Source organism: Hesperophylax consimilis, chromosome 4 (genome assembly GCF_061612785.1).
Source record: "Hesperophylax consimilis isolate HC1 chromosome 4, BYU_Hcon_1.0, whole genome shotgun sequence".
Classification (NCBI taxonomy): domain Eukaryota; kingdom Metazoa; phylum Arthropoda; class Insecta; order Trichoptera; family Limnephilidae; genus Hesperophylax; species Hesperophylax consimilis.
In genome coordinates this window covers 22,557,081-22,571,717 of record NC_142839.1, presented here as the reverse complement: position 1 = coordinate 22,571,717, position 14,637 = coordinate 22,557,081, and the positions used below count along the sequence as shown (strand labels likewise).

Sequence of the window (14,637 nt, the reverse complement as noted above, 5' to 3'; positions counted from 1 at the left end):
ACGGGAAGTTGGAAAGCATTCGACCATTCAAATCTTATAACTTATCACGGCAAAACCCATTTGAAGTAAATTGTTGAATCTGAGTTCTTTCACCAGGACCAAACTGAGGGTTTCTTCTTATTATCTGAACTGGAATCTAGCATCTGAACTGTAAAAAAGTTAACCAAGTCGTAACCAAGGTACTCACATGTTACATACTCAGGTGCTTCTAATTGTCACTTTAAAAAAATCTATTTGTATCTTCTTTATAATACCTATCTTCGACAATATGAGAATGATATTAAATGAGTATTCTATAATTACAATTCCTTAACAAGTAGTTACTTAGTTAGAGTTGGTGAAATTCCTCCAAAGTCCGCTCTGAACATAATTTTAAATTAGTAGGTATTATTATTAAATCTGAAAATTTTGCGATAAGTAATTAAAAAAAATATATTAATTAAATTAAAGTCTCAACATTTAAAAAAGAAGTTTGTTGGATAATTTGAAAGACGCGTATAGTACAGCAAACTTAACTTTTTAACTGACTAACCATGTGATGTTTTGAATATCCACATAAATAAACGATAAATAATAAACGAACGTGCTCTAAAATTTTTTTGTCTAGACTAGCAACATGGGATAGATTATAGGCCTTGAGTAAACACATTCCCACAGAAAGGGATAAAATACGGGCAGTCGAGTCTTGAACTTGGGTACGTTGACAGCCCCGAGAAATGGATACAAATCAGAAGTGTTGTGTGAAATTAGAGTTAATTAGTGAATTCAAATGGTGTTAGAAAGCTTTGTTGTATATTGAATTAAAGTGAAAGATTATTGAACCGGTGTTTGTGTGAAGTGAAAGTGGTTCAACTCAGTGAGAATACAATTAATAATAATGACAATAATAATAATTGGATAATTTGTAGAGCGCCGTTTTGTGAAAAATCACCCCAGGGGCGCTAAGGGTTGGGCGATCGCGATTATAATATAAAGTGTGTTAAATTAAACGTGATTTCGTAAATGTGTAGTTCAAACTAAATTACTTGTCTTAAAGACATGAAAATAATAATAATAGTGATTTCGTTTTGAAACAGAGTGACCGTATATAAAGGCAGCAAGTTTTAATCGGTCTAGGGGGGAATTGATTTGGCGAGATCTATCCACGGAGACCGAGAGCCAGAGGATCGAACAAATTATAAACTCGGGTTCGAATCCCAACAGAGATTAGGGAGGTACAATTGTATTTACAGAATTATTTAATTACCCTTTTATATGCGTAGGGAGGGGACCAAAATTGAACAGATTGCAAGGATTTCGCTAAAATGAGGAAAGAAGCCGATAGGGGGGAGATCAAAAATTAAAGTGATTTAGCTATATAGTGTAACCAGGTAAGCTTCACGCTGAGAATGAGAGATGACTAACTGGGTGAGTTTTTTTATATTATTTATTAAATTTCAGAGGACCCTTTTAAAAGACGGATACAACCGAGATACAGGAACCGAGTTTGCAACGCCTGCAACCCAAATAATCTTCCCATAAAAAGGAATACGCTAGACGCATTGTCAATCAGCTGTGAGTGGGAGACAGGCCAATGACCTTTTCATATATAGGCCGAGAGGCGCGGTGTACAGTCAGTCAAAGGGGAAGTTTTGCTAGCGTATGACCTCCCGAATTGAAAGCGATCGGATGCAACCAGACGGAACAAAATGAAAACTTTTCTTCTGTTATTTGACTTTCTAATTTAATACTTTTCATCTATTGTTTGACTTTCTAAGTTACGAATTGGGATGCACAAAAACAAATCTAGAGGCAAAAGAGGGAGATGGTAATCTCCGAAATAAAACTACCAACCGAACAACTTTTCTCAACAGGTACCTTTCGAGAGGTAGGCAGCCTCTTTAAATTAAATGCAAAAATCAAACCAATTATCCGTTTATACCTACCTGAGAGGATAGGTATTCAGTAGAAGTTACCCATACCTAATACACGAGGGTGCTAGTAACCTCATAAAATAAATACTGGAACCAAATATTAAAATACAGACAGTCCTCATCCTAAATTTGGCATTTCGAGTAGACCTTACATATATCTCACATGATAATTGGCTGAATGAGTAGGCACACAACCTATCGCTAAAAAGCAGGCTAAATGTCGACAAGATTGTCGTGTGTTATCTATGTTATTGACCTAGAAAGGGATGTAAATCCCCGACGACGAGGGAGTTACAACGTTTTCTAGAGGTGGCACGTAACTTAGGACCTTACGTGTCACATTTTCGCGACTAGATTCGTGACAAGGGATGTCATGGTTTTCCCCTTCTACACTCAGTAAAGTAGATTATCCTGGAGGTGTTTGAGGTTGGGGCAATTCTGAAATTGGTGATGAGACCTGGTTTTCTTTATTCTGGCGTGACGGTTGCCGATTTGGAACAAGGGGAGACCCGGCCGGTTGTGATATCCAGACACGCAGATATCGATCGCCTTGCTCAAATTATCATCCATCGGTTTTGTTTGGTAAAGAGGAGGAGCCAATCTTAACTTGAAAAAAATTCATTTCCTTCCTCTCCTTCCCCTCCCAAAATATATACATGGATGGCGCCGACAACTAACACCATAAATTTATCGTATGTTCATCACACATACAAAATCTAACACTTTATTATACTCACATAACCCTATGACAGGTAGACTCACGTAGCTAGTTTGAAGAGCAGGCGACTCAGAAAAATCAGGTTTATGAGATGGCTTTAAAACACAGCGGTAATGGATTCAACTCACTCTATCTCAAAAGAACCAAGGGATACCACACATACATAGATAACTAGGTTTCTAAACCGAGAAACAAAAAACCAACACAACGTTCGGTGAAGCCTTTTAATACTGAACCGTCACGTGAAATGAGTACGTTCAAGGTCGTACGTCACGTAGACAAACTAAAATGTACACACTTGAAGGGGTGTGTAATAAAGAGAGAGGCAAGGGATTGAAAGACGGCAGGGAGGACCTTCCTACCCCGGATATATACATAACCAAAGCCTTATGGAAAAGTTACCTATGGGACTTAAAGAAAATTTATCGTAGAAAGAAGAGAAGGAAAAAGTTTGAAGTAGAAAGGGTAGATCATTACAACCATCACGCCATTTCCCCACGGGAGTAGGCAGAGAGGAAGTACCGCCAAAAAACCGGTCTTGGTACGAACTTCTTGTCTCATTCACAATCATGAATCGTCTCATACATTCTTGACATGACCCGATTCGAGTATCTTATTCACTTGATCGTTCCATGTCTTCTTCGGGCGTCCCCGACTTCTGCTACAATAGTAGGTATAAGGACTCCATTGTGGACTGCTAACTTCGCTTCTTTGTACAATTTTTCGTTAGCGCCTATTGCGTTAAGTTCTCTATTAATGGAGTTACCTGCATTTACCATTCTTTCAATATCTCTGAAGATTCTCAACGCACCGGGCGCTATAAAACGGGGGCGTTGAGATGTCATTAATCAACAATGAGCAACCTGCGGACCCTGCGAACGCCCGCTGCCTACAGAGCGGCCACTTTGCCAGTCCCTCCCACGTTGCGCCCCGCCGTTACCTCACCGCGCCCCTACAGGTCACGGACCCGGCGTTAGACGGACATTTAAGAAAGGCTACGGATTACCATGGACTCCTCGGGATTACATCAGCCCCTGGCCCAGGATATCATCGCTGGCCTGGGCTCCTCACGCGCTTAGATATTGCGACACCTTCACCGGTTTGCGCCTCGGCCCCGCAACATCGCTACTACACCTTCAAAACCATCAAACCACCCCGTAAAACCACTGTTCACCTTAACGCATGCAACGTTTCCCCATACAGAGATCAATTTATTGCCTTGATAGTGAGATTCGTATTCACTCCATACTTGGACAACACCTTCCGAAGCTTTTATTCTGTCAACTCGGTCATATGCTTTTTGTAGTTCTAGAAAGGTACAGAAAAGTTTCTGTTTTTTTTTCAGAAGCTTCTTAGTGAGCATACGCCATGAGAAAATCTGGTCCATGCACTCCCTCCCACTCATAAAAGCATCTTGCATCCCATATTTTATCCTATTTTACATTGTTATAATAAAACTTTATACATTTTTTACTTTGTTACAAAAAAATTCATACATTTATTACTTTGTTACAAAAAACTTTATACATATTCGAACAGTTTAAAATGACAGCCAGAAAAACATTGGATTATTATTTATAGTTAATCAGAGATATGAAAAAGTTAAATTAGGACATATTATATTATGCATGTTGAAAAATGCATATTATGCATGTAGGTAATATTTTATGAAGTTAAATAAATAAATAATTATGCATTATATTATTAAAATTATTTTAGAAAAACAGTTCCAGAATTTCCAGAATTCGTCCATTTGAAGATACGTCTAATTTTTTAGGCGATCTGTTTTAAATAACTAACTAACTAACCATCAGGTCGTTTCCCCGCAGAGGTAGTCAGAGAGGACGGACCGCGAAACAACTCGGTCTTGGCACGCACTCTTTGCCTTACTCACATTCATACATCGTCTCATACAAAAACCAATTAACTTTAATTTATATTCGTCGATATATATAAATGTTTATTGTCCTGAAGAAGGTTGAGTTCAACCGAAACCGGTCGACGAATATAAATTAAAATAAAGTAGTTAAAACAAAATATTTATTTCATTTTGTTCTTTAATTATATTTCAGATGTGACTATACTCAACTGAAGAACGTTTTGTCCACATCTTGTAAAGATGTTGAAGCACTGAGGTAACAATAAAATCATTTACGCCCTTCACATTTATTTAGAAAGTTCTTGAAATGTAGTTATAATCAATGTTTTTATTTTGTTCCAGCTTCCACGAACAACGGGAAAGCATACCTGTTGAGAATACATATAACGACATACCTAAGGAGAATATAGATGATGGAGGAAGGTAAAATGGATTTCAGAATTTCGATTAAACTATCGTGTTGTGAAAAAAATATATACCGTTAACTTTTTTTTTATTACAGTAAATCTGATGTACGTGTGTACTACAACAAAAAACGTAAAATTGTAAACAAGAAACCCATCGGCCGGAGAGGTCTTTCTCAAAGCATTGACAATTGGTATGTTATAGTGATTTACTTTACTAACATTTATGTATTTTATTTTACTAACGGTAAAACATAAGTTCTAAAGAAATGAATTATTAATATACAAACTATCTGCTTTATGTGAAAGAACATCCGCTTCATTCGAAAAAAATAATCTTCAGTAATACAAACATTCAAAAATCTATAATACTTGTATTGGTATCCAAATGATTATCAATATCCACTTTTATTTGTAGTTTTTCATAAATCAATTTTGCTTTTCTAGGTTGGATAAAAATGATGCAGTCGAAGGAGGAGAAGAAAGACGCATCGTCGACATTTTCTTTTTTATTAACCAGCTGCAATCCATATCGGACCATTCTCCTTTTGGATGCGGATTTCGAAATCTTATTCTTAAATCTGAGCAAAGAGTTGGTCTAATGTCCAAAATACTATTTGAATGTAACATGTGTGGCGCCAAATTTACAGTCAATACATGCGACCCAAAACCTAAACATACCATGGACGTCAATGTAGCAGCAGTATCGGGGATGACTCCTGCAGGAATTGGGCTTGCTCAACTGTCCGAGTTTTTGACTGCTGTCAACATACCCCCGATGTCCGTAAAATTTTTCCACAAGACAAATGTATTAGTGTCAAGAGAATGGGAGAAATGCGCGTTAGTCGCCATGGAAGTCGCAGCGAAACGAGAGCGTCAAGCAGCTATCGAAGAAGGTTGTCTACAGGACGGAGTGGCGGTGATTGACGTGATCGCGGATGGGTGTTGGTCGAAACGATCATATAGAACAAATTATACAGCCCTCTCCGGTGCGGCAGCAATTGTTGGCAGAAGATTTGGAGAAGTTTTATACCTCGGAGTTAAAAATAAATATTGTTGCATTTGTGCAAGAGCTGAAAACCGAGGAGTATTGCCTAAAGAACATGTTTGCTACAAAAATTACACTGGACCTTCAACTGGAATGGAAGCAGAAATTCTTGTAGAAGGGTTCAAAACTTCAGTTGAATCTCATAATTTGATATATGGGCGGCTAATAGCAGACGGAGACAGTAGTACTTATCATAAACTTATCAAAACGAGACCGTATCCGAACTACACCATCGAAAAAATCGAGTGTCGCAATCATTTGCTTAGAAATATGTGCAACAAGTTATCCGCTCTATCGAAAGACACAAAATATCCCTTATATCAGCGAAAGATGATCACCACACAACGGATTTACTAATATTTAAACATGCTACACTACTTATGAAGATTGTCAGCAGGTACGTAGTGACAACATTTTATGCAATTGGTAAATTTTCAAAGAAGGTATATGTATAAATAAAGATGATGATAAATTACCAACTAGATCAATTGGTTAAATTAACAGAATAGTATAAATATAAATATGTAAACAGCAGTAAAAAACTTATACACTAAACAAGTACAAATGAATGGTCACATCAAATGGCCGGCATAGTCCAGTGGTAACGCATTGGACTGCCATTCCGAAGGTCGCGGGTTCGAACCCGGCGTGCGCAAATAAATTTTATTTGATTAATTTGTGTTATTTCACAATTAATTAATTAAAATAATATATAGTATATTTGCGGCACGTTCCAGAGTGGAAGATACTCTCAGTATCGCCCTGGTGTAAGACCACCATTCAGAATTGAAACGTTGCTCCAAATGGCTTTAGCCGTGTTTAGTGACTAGATCTGAATAGCCAGGTACTTCCCCACCTTCCTCTTTCCCTTCCCCACTTACCTTCAGCCTCACAACATCCCCCAATTGGGGATGCCATAGTCTCACTGGCTCCAGACGGGAGCATTTGGGACTCTTGTGAGGTATTCACTAAAAAAAAAAAAAAAAATAGTTTCATATATTATATAGGTAGGTATATGAAGTATTAAAAACATATAATGATATTTCTTTTCCTAACAATGTCAATTCTAATTACAAATACAAGTGCTTCAATAGGGCATCAATATAAATATCTGTATCTTATAGTCATTTCCTTTTATTATATTTGACTTGCAATACAAATGGTATTATTTTTGATTGTTTTTAGTTTATTGTATTTTTTGGGTAAAACATAGTTTAAGGTTCTTTCACCGTATTTATTGGTATATCTCAGAACCACCAATTCTTCATTGTATTATGTTTGTGATTAAATTACATTTGACAATTTAAACAAACAAGATTTAGAGTATTTAAAAGTATATCGTATGTTATAACCAATAAAGTTCAAAATTAAATTGTAAGTTCACATGAACTTAAACTATTAAAAATAGTAGTTATAAAAATTTCTTACCTTTGTGAATAAATAAAGCACCCTCCAAACAAAAATACAGAAGCTTTTTTGTGAGAGTAGGTACATCATTAAAAATATATGTTGGAATGTAATTTTATGATTCATACATGTTATATTACTCTCTAATAATTATTGAATTGTTTAAATGAATAAATAAATCATTACAAAACTGTCTTCTGATTTATATTTAAATCCTTGATACACTAATGGCCCACACCCTGATAAAAAAGCTTAAAAATGTATAAATTATCTTCATAATACAAAATATGATAAGTATAAAAAACGTATACATCTATATAATTTATATAAATGTACAAAAGTAGATAATACATATATATTTTTTATACAATATGTCCGGGGGTTAAATGTGCAAGGAAGGTGATTCTACATGATAGTACAATTAAAAAAGACGATTTTTTGAAATTTTAACGTTTTAAGCTAGTTTTCGGATAAAAAAATTTAATTGATTGTATAGAAAAAAGTATATTGGTCTATGAAAAAATGTTTTTTTAAGGAAAAAAAAAATGAAATTTCTACTCCTCCTTGAAACTTCCTGAAGTTTTTGAACTTTACCCCCGGACACCCTGTATAGATAAACTTATATATATTGATTTTATAACATCATATTTTTTTACAAATTACATATTATTATAAAATTAAAAAAATAAATAATTTTTATGGATTCTGAAATACCCCACAGTTTGACTTCCTTTGTATTGTGCCAGCAGAGCTCTGCTGTTGGCAGCTGACACGAGTTGATATTATTTCACATTTGTAAAAGTAGATTTAGTTTGGAGTCGTGTTAATAGATGTCTCGAATTCAGGACATAATATTATTTTTCTTGAAGTGACGACAGAGCCCCTATAGACAATCTTACAAAGTATTACAGGTGCCGTAGAGGCAATTCTCAAATTCTGCTAGGGAAAGTGCACTCTTAAGCTCTATTTAATATTCTCTTAGTATTTGTAAATTTTGTATCCCAGATTACAGATTAATATAACTGGAGTGAGGATCGTGCGCTTACAACAAACCTGAAAGAAATAATGTATTTCGCCGATTAGTATTGAATACATGCATTTTGATAAAATAACATATAATCATGTAGTATATATCTACATTATTACTATGCGAAGACTATCCGCATATTAATAATATAGTTATCAAATAAAGTATACACTTTGTGGTTTGACATAATACTAAATTTTTTTTGAATTATACACGTTCTGTATAACTCAATTATAGAACTTTTTCGTTTGAACTAATATAGTCCTTACACTATCTAGGCTGGCTGATAAATTAGATTATGCAATTAAAATTACCAAATTTGTCTACACCACTATTTTTTATAAAAATATTAACACGTTTAAAAATAAAAGGTTTCTTCATCAAAATACAAAAATAAATAAACAAAAGAATTTCTATTAAAAATGGTAGTGTAAACAAAGTTGATTATTTTTATTTAATAATAATATTATTTTTGCGCAGAGTATGTGCTGTTCGCTGTAACTCTTGTTGTTCAACCCGTAACTAATATCAATAGTATATTAGTTATACACATAACTGTTTGAAACAGAATAGTGACAAAACAGAACACAATAAAATAATAGGTTAAGATGGCTTAGTTTAGGTAAAATTAGGTTAGGTTAGTTTAAGTTTGTTTTTTATTGGTTTTTCTTCTTAAATTTTCCTCATTGTTTTGTTTTATCACTGTTCTGTTCTATTAGTCTGCCAAAGTATAAAATTGTGGAATCAAACAGTCAAACCTTTCATCTAAAAGACGTTTTAATACGTAGCTCCAGTCATCAATCGTAGGAATGATTTCCGTCTTCATTGTGAATTTAATATCAGTATCTCCATCGGAGTGATACACGGACAGGACTTTATCAGATAGGTTGATTTTTGTATTTTTGTCTGATAATGAAATTGCGTCAACAAAGTCGAGATTATTTTTTGATTCCTGAAATAAAAAAAATAAACATATACCTGTGTAGGATTGAAATAATTTCATTCTCGATTGCAAGCTGAGCATTCAATATACATTGCAAAAATCACCGAAGAGATGAACCGACAGTAGTAATACTTCATGTAATGATATGTCACCTGTAAATAAAGATATCTGCTACCAAACATTGTCTAATCTATAGATTGTTACTTTCTACCCGGAGAAACGGAGAAATCTAAACGGCTCCACCATCTTTTCAGTGTGGAAACCACAGAACAAAGATTATTCTACCAGCGCGTCGTTACCGAACTGCATCTTGTGCATAATAATTTTTACTATACAGGCCTTTTGCGAAATAATTTTTCAAAACCTCTGCCGTCGCATCAAATCAAAACTAATTGGTACTGAATTTGTTTGTTTTAGTATTTTTTTAACTAATGTACCTACTCCTATTATTTGTATAAGTATTATTTTTGTAATCCATCTACCATACGTACATACTATTATTATTTTTGTAAAATCCCACGGGCGTTCGATAAATTAATAATTAAAAAAGATGATTGTTACTTTCGGACGTCTGTTCAGTAAACTTTTGCATTGAATTATGCAATCGTTTCTATAATTGGAAGCTGTTGTTTGGAGAATTGTTTAATCATTTCTATAATTGGAAGCGTTTGTTTGGAGAATTGTGTAATCGTTTCTATAATTGGAAGCGTTTGTTTGGAGAATCGTGTAATCGTTTCTATAATTGGAAGCGTTTGTTTGGAGAATTCAGCTCAGCGATAAAATAGCAACCTATTTTATAATACGTTCTTCAGATTTTTTTTTATTGCCATTTTCAAAATAGAAACTGATTTCCCGAGATCGAGGTCGTCTTCTACAACAAAATTTCATGTTTTTACAACTGTATCATATTAATTAGACTATGTTGAGCGATACTGCAGTAATTTCTTTCGAATGATGAATTATACTGCATTGTGTACAATTGAATACATTTTCATCAAAATAATTGAATAGGAGACGACCTCATTTAGACTATTCCGTAATTTTTCGAGGGTGACACGTTTACAGTAAATAAATAAAGTAGGTTTTGGCTGTTTCCGTGATACAAAAGTTAGGAAAATTATGCCTTATTCAAATTGGATCATGCATTTTAAAATAGTTAAATATTTTTTGAGCAGATAAAAATCCCCAGCGGCCCGTTTGAGGCCTAGGAGTCGATGTCGAAGTATTATATAAATTGATGTCATCAGTTTTCCTTCAAATCGGTCTAGTATAGAAATCCGTTTAAAATCTGGAGTGCAGGCCCGTAGCCAAAGAATGGATGGGTTTCCAGATAAACTTTTGTTAAAATACGAAACTATTATCTCGATTGCAGAACACGTGTTCATAAAAATTCTAATATATTCGTATTTTGACATTATGTAGTATTAAGGCAAACGCAGGTGAATGATCACGTGCTACGATATATTAGGAATTTACTAAAAAAATCGGCGTGGTTATAAATAATTTTAATTGATTTCAACCGGGTTACCAATAATAAAGATATTCTTAAAAAAATAGCAACTATCGCGTAGATGACATTTCTAGGATTTATCTGTTCAGTGATATAAAAATTGATAAATAATATTGAAGCATCTTGTAAATCATTTTAAAGAGAACCATGAATTTGTAGTGGTGTAAACATAAATATTAATTTTGCCTCTAAACGTTTTAAGTTTGTATAAAAATTCCAATTTTAAATTATCTGTATTGTAGTAATAAAATATAAAGTAGAAAAAGTTTATATTGTTTATAAGTAGGTACATCCTGTTTCATACAATTAACCCAAGCAAAGAATAATATAATATTAATATGGGAATTGTTAAGCGTGAGGCAGCCTGCAGACGAGAGACTTTATTTGCGTGTATAAAAATCAGTAGGTGCGCAGACGAGCGCCGCGACACTAGGGAGACTCTTTTGAATTTTCCAACTGTCGCCGTCTCAACTAAAATCTCTCGTCTGCGGGCGGCCTTAATGTACATAAGTCTAAATGCAATCTTCTTACATAGCTTACTTATATCAGTGCTTGGGTAGGAATGCTAGGTAAAAACCAAAAAAAACTGTGTGCACAAATACGTTCAAACAGTGTGGACAAATACATTAAAACTGTGGGCACAAATACATTCAAACGTGTCCTCTTTGAAATGATTTGCCTGAACATACCTTTGGGTCTGGATTCACTTTGGCAAAAACCAAAATTTTTTCGAATAGAATACACTTCTGTGTGGTCGTCGAAGGGCGATTATTCTCATTGGTTACATTGAACTCATCGTGCCGAATCAGTTCTCCATGCTCATAAATTGAGAACTAGAAAATATCAGAAAATAATTAGTCCTTATTTATATAACTTTTCTCAAATATCCAATTGTTATTAATTTGATTAACCTTGAGGTGATATTTCACAAAAATGGCGCTAGAAAAACTGAACAAAAAATATTAGTAGGTCTCCGTGGTCAAGGGGTAAGGATTTCGACTAGCAAACCGCAGGTCGAGGGTTCAAATTCCGGCGTGCGTACGAAAAAAATATTTGATTTATTTCTGTTGTTTCACAAATTACTCATTTAAAAATAATATTTTGTATATTTGCGGCACGTTCCAGAGTGGAAGATATTGTAATTATCGCTCTGGTGTAGGACCACCATTCAGAATTGAAAAATTACTTTAAATGGTTTAAGCCGTGTTTTGTGAGCAGATCTGAATACCCAGGTACTTCCTCAACAACCTCTACCCCATCTCCTTCCCCTCCCTACTACCTTCAGTCTTACAACATACCCAAATTGAGGATGTCACGGTCTCACTGTCTCCTCACGGTTGCGAGCAGTTGGGACTCTTGTGCGGTTTCACATTTAAAAAAAATACCTGTTTTGACCTAAGCATCTTATAAAATCAATTAGAATTCAAAAAGAATTTGCAACTTCAACAGCATTTTAATGTATCAAAGGTAAAAGTATTTATTTATCTTTAAAAAAGCACTGTTGGGCGGGTGCATATTTGACACATATTTGAAGACATTTGTTTCACATTTATGCCAACTTATTCATTTTTAAGGCTTTCTAAGCAAGATTATTCATATATCATAGACATGGAAAAATGTAGGAAAATCTTAAATTTAAATAAGTAATATATACTTCTCCACAGCCGTTAATTTCGCCAATCATCCTTGAAATATTTATCTTATCCAATGTACATTTAACGGAATCTATTGCCGCCTTCAAGTCAGAGTCACGTGTGTTAAAATCTATGTCTTCAGTCGCATAATCTTTGTATTTATTGTTATATTTTAACAATTCAGACAGAAGGGCAAAGTAAAGCGGTAACCTCCTCATCGGCTCCAAAAAGTTTTCTTGCATCGTCAGATTTGGCTTGTCCTCCTGTAATCAAATTAACCTTTTTTAATTAATAATTGTTTATTTCCATATGAGCTCTTACATTCTAGGGTTCAGAGGTAAACTATCGCATGTCACATTATAGAGTACCTACTCGTCACACTAGGCACAAGAACCTATTTTGTTTCCACCGTTCACAAAGCAAACTCGCCAATTCCACGCCTACATGGTTTATTTAGCAAACGAATTCAATAATGATATCGACATTTTTAACATAAAAAAATCTACAACTCTCCTGCAACCATTTTCAGAAACAATACTAAAAAATTGGCGCAAACTTTTTTCGTTTTCGTTCACGTTCCGTCTCCTCCCTTTGTCGAAACATTGGGGCGCAGTGGGCGAGGCCATAGACATTTTGTCATTATTTTGTAGATCTCTGATGAAGAAGACGTGTACGTCAAGATGAGTTTTGACGAATAAGAAGTTATTGCTGTTTTAGCGATCGCAGAAATTATTGCACCAAGGAGGAAACACAAATTACGGATTCAACCGTACATTCGAACTCAACATTTTAATTTATATCAGAAATTTAAAATAGAAGACTGATTTGATTTACATAGACAGTCAAATTGATAGACCAGCCAATCAGGGAAAGCCGAACAAACCAATTCGCGCGAAGCGCTGGAGGTTATGTGACCGTTTATTTTTCTGTGATTTGTCGAGAAATCATTCTGACCGTATACAGGCAACTTGCATTGTAATGTCACCACTAAACAAAAGTTCGGGCTTGTTTCCAAAACTGAATATTTTTTACACTACATATTTAGTATGAAATTTTTACAAATGTGTTCCCATCTCAATTATTTTTAGCGTCGCTACACCAGGCGATTCGTTTAAAACGAACATTCAGATCCTGCGTAGAAAAGTCCCACAATGTACTGCTTTACAAATCTTTGCTTTACTTTAGCGATTTTAACTTTTCTGCCAGGGTCTGGTTATTGTACGACTGATGTCGTAGTTTATTCTAAAATTAAGTATTTTCGAACAATCCTCGTGCAAAAAAGTGGTCACGTGGTTTGCCTCCAGCTCGTCGAAATGATACCCAGATTTTATATTAGGGCAAGTCTATCAATTTGGTGGTCTATGGGTTCACACATATATTTTCAGGCCAAATCGAAATGTTTCAAATTATTAAAAAAAAATTCTGGACAGTATCCTGCAAAGCAGGTTCATAAAGTTTAAGGTATGTGCATATATTTTTACTTACATCTTTTGAATAGATGGAGTATTTTTCATAGATTTTCTCGTAGTTATAATACATCTCAAAATCTGTTTTCTGGAAGGAAAAGGTGTTTGTTAATATACTTATTTATACATTGATGTAATTGAAATTGTGTTTTTACAAGTCTGTCTAATAAATACCACACTATTTTGGATGTATATTAAAATTACTTTCTGAAAGTAAAGTAATGTTAAAAGCACGTAAACGCAAAGTAAATTAATATAACTTGTAAAAGAACTTAAAAAAAACATTAAAATTAACCACCTTATCCGATTTTAGCACACTTAAAAGTTTCAGATTTTAACATTTGGTTTTAAGTTTTAACTTTTGGTTAGAGTTTTAGCATGTAAAAAATGACTGGTTCAGTTTTTTTTACTACAAAAAGTTTGGGTTAAAAAGTAAACATTTTGAGCTGTAACATCAATTACAAAATGTTCTGAAAAAAAATTAAAACTATCTTCATTAGTATGTGTATCTTTTAGCAGAATAACAACAAGAATAAAAATTTTTTAGGGACTAGGTATAAAAATTGTTGATAAATTAACATTTACTATGCTAGCGTCGGGTATCATCGGAATGAAATTAAGGTAAAACAAAAAAAAAAAAACTGTTGACATATTGACATTCAATAAATGGAACTGTGTCCATTTTGAC

At 34.2% G+C, this 14,637-nt stretch overlaps 1 protein-coding gene across 1 annotated transcript; it reads right to left on the bottom strand.

Moving 5' to 3' along the window:
- Positions 1-7,587: 7,587 nt before the first annotated feature.
- Positions 7,588-12,630, bottom strand: LOC149424364 (uncharacterized). Its single transcript, XM_089631302.1, has 4 exons — positions 12,504-12,630; positions 11,539-11,682; positions 9,155-9,348; positions 7,588-8,422 (listed from the first exon to the last, which is right to left on the bottom strand). Exons 1-4 carry the CDS (start codon positions 12,531-12,533, stop codon positions 8,383-8,385), a joined length of 408 nt encoding a protein of 135 aa, XP_089487428.1. The 5' UTR covers positions 12,534-12,630; the 3' UTR covers positions 7,588-8,382.
- Positions 12,631-14,637: the final 2,007 nt, after the last annotated feature.

What these genes read in the sequence shown, in the direction of transcription:
- LOC149424364 (XM_089631302.1), bottom strand. Translation starts at nt 12,533, where the DNA reads ATGATTGGCGAAATTAACGGCTGTGGAGAA. An exon ending in AAATTAACGGCTGTGGAGAA is followed by an intron (nt 11,683 to 12,503) that starts GTATATATTACT and finishes GATATTTTCTAG; the next exon opens with TTCTCAATTTATGAGCATGG. An exon ending in AAACGTCTTTTAGATGAAAG is followed by an intron (nt 8,423 to 9,154) that starts GTTTGACTGTTT and finishes TATTTCTTTCAG; the next exon opens with GTTTGTTGTAAGCGCACGAT.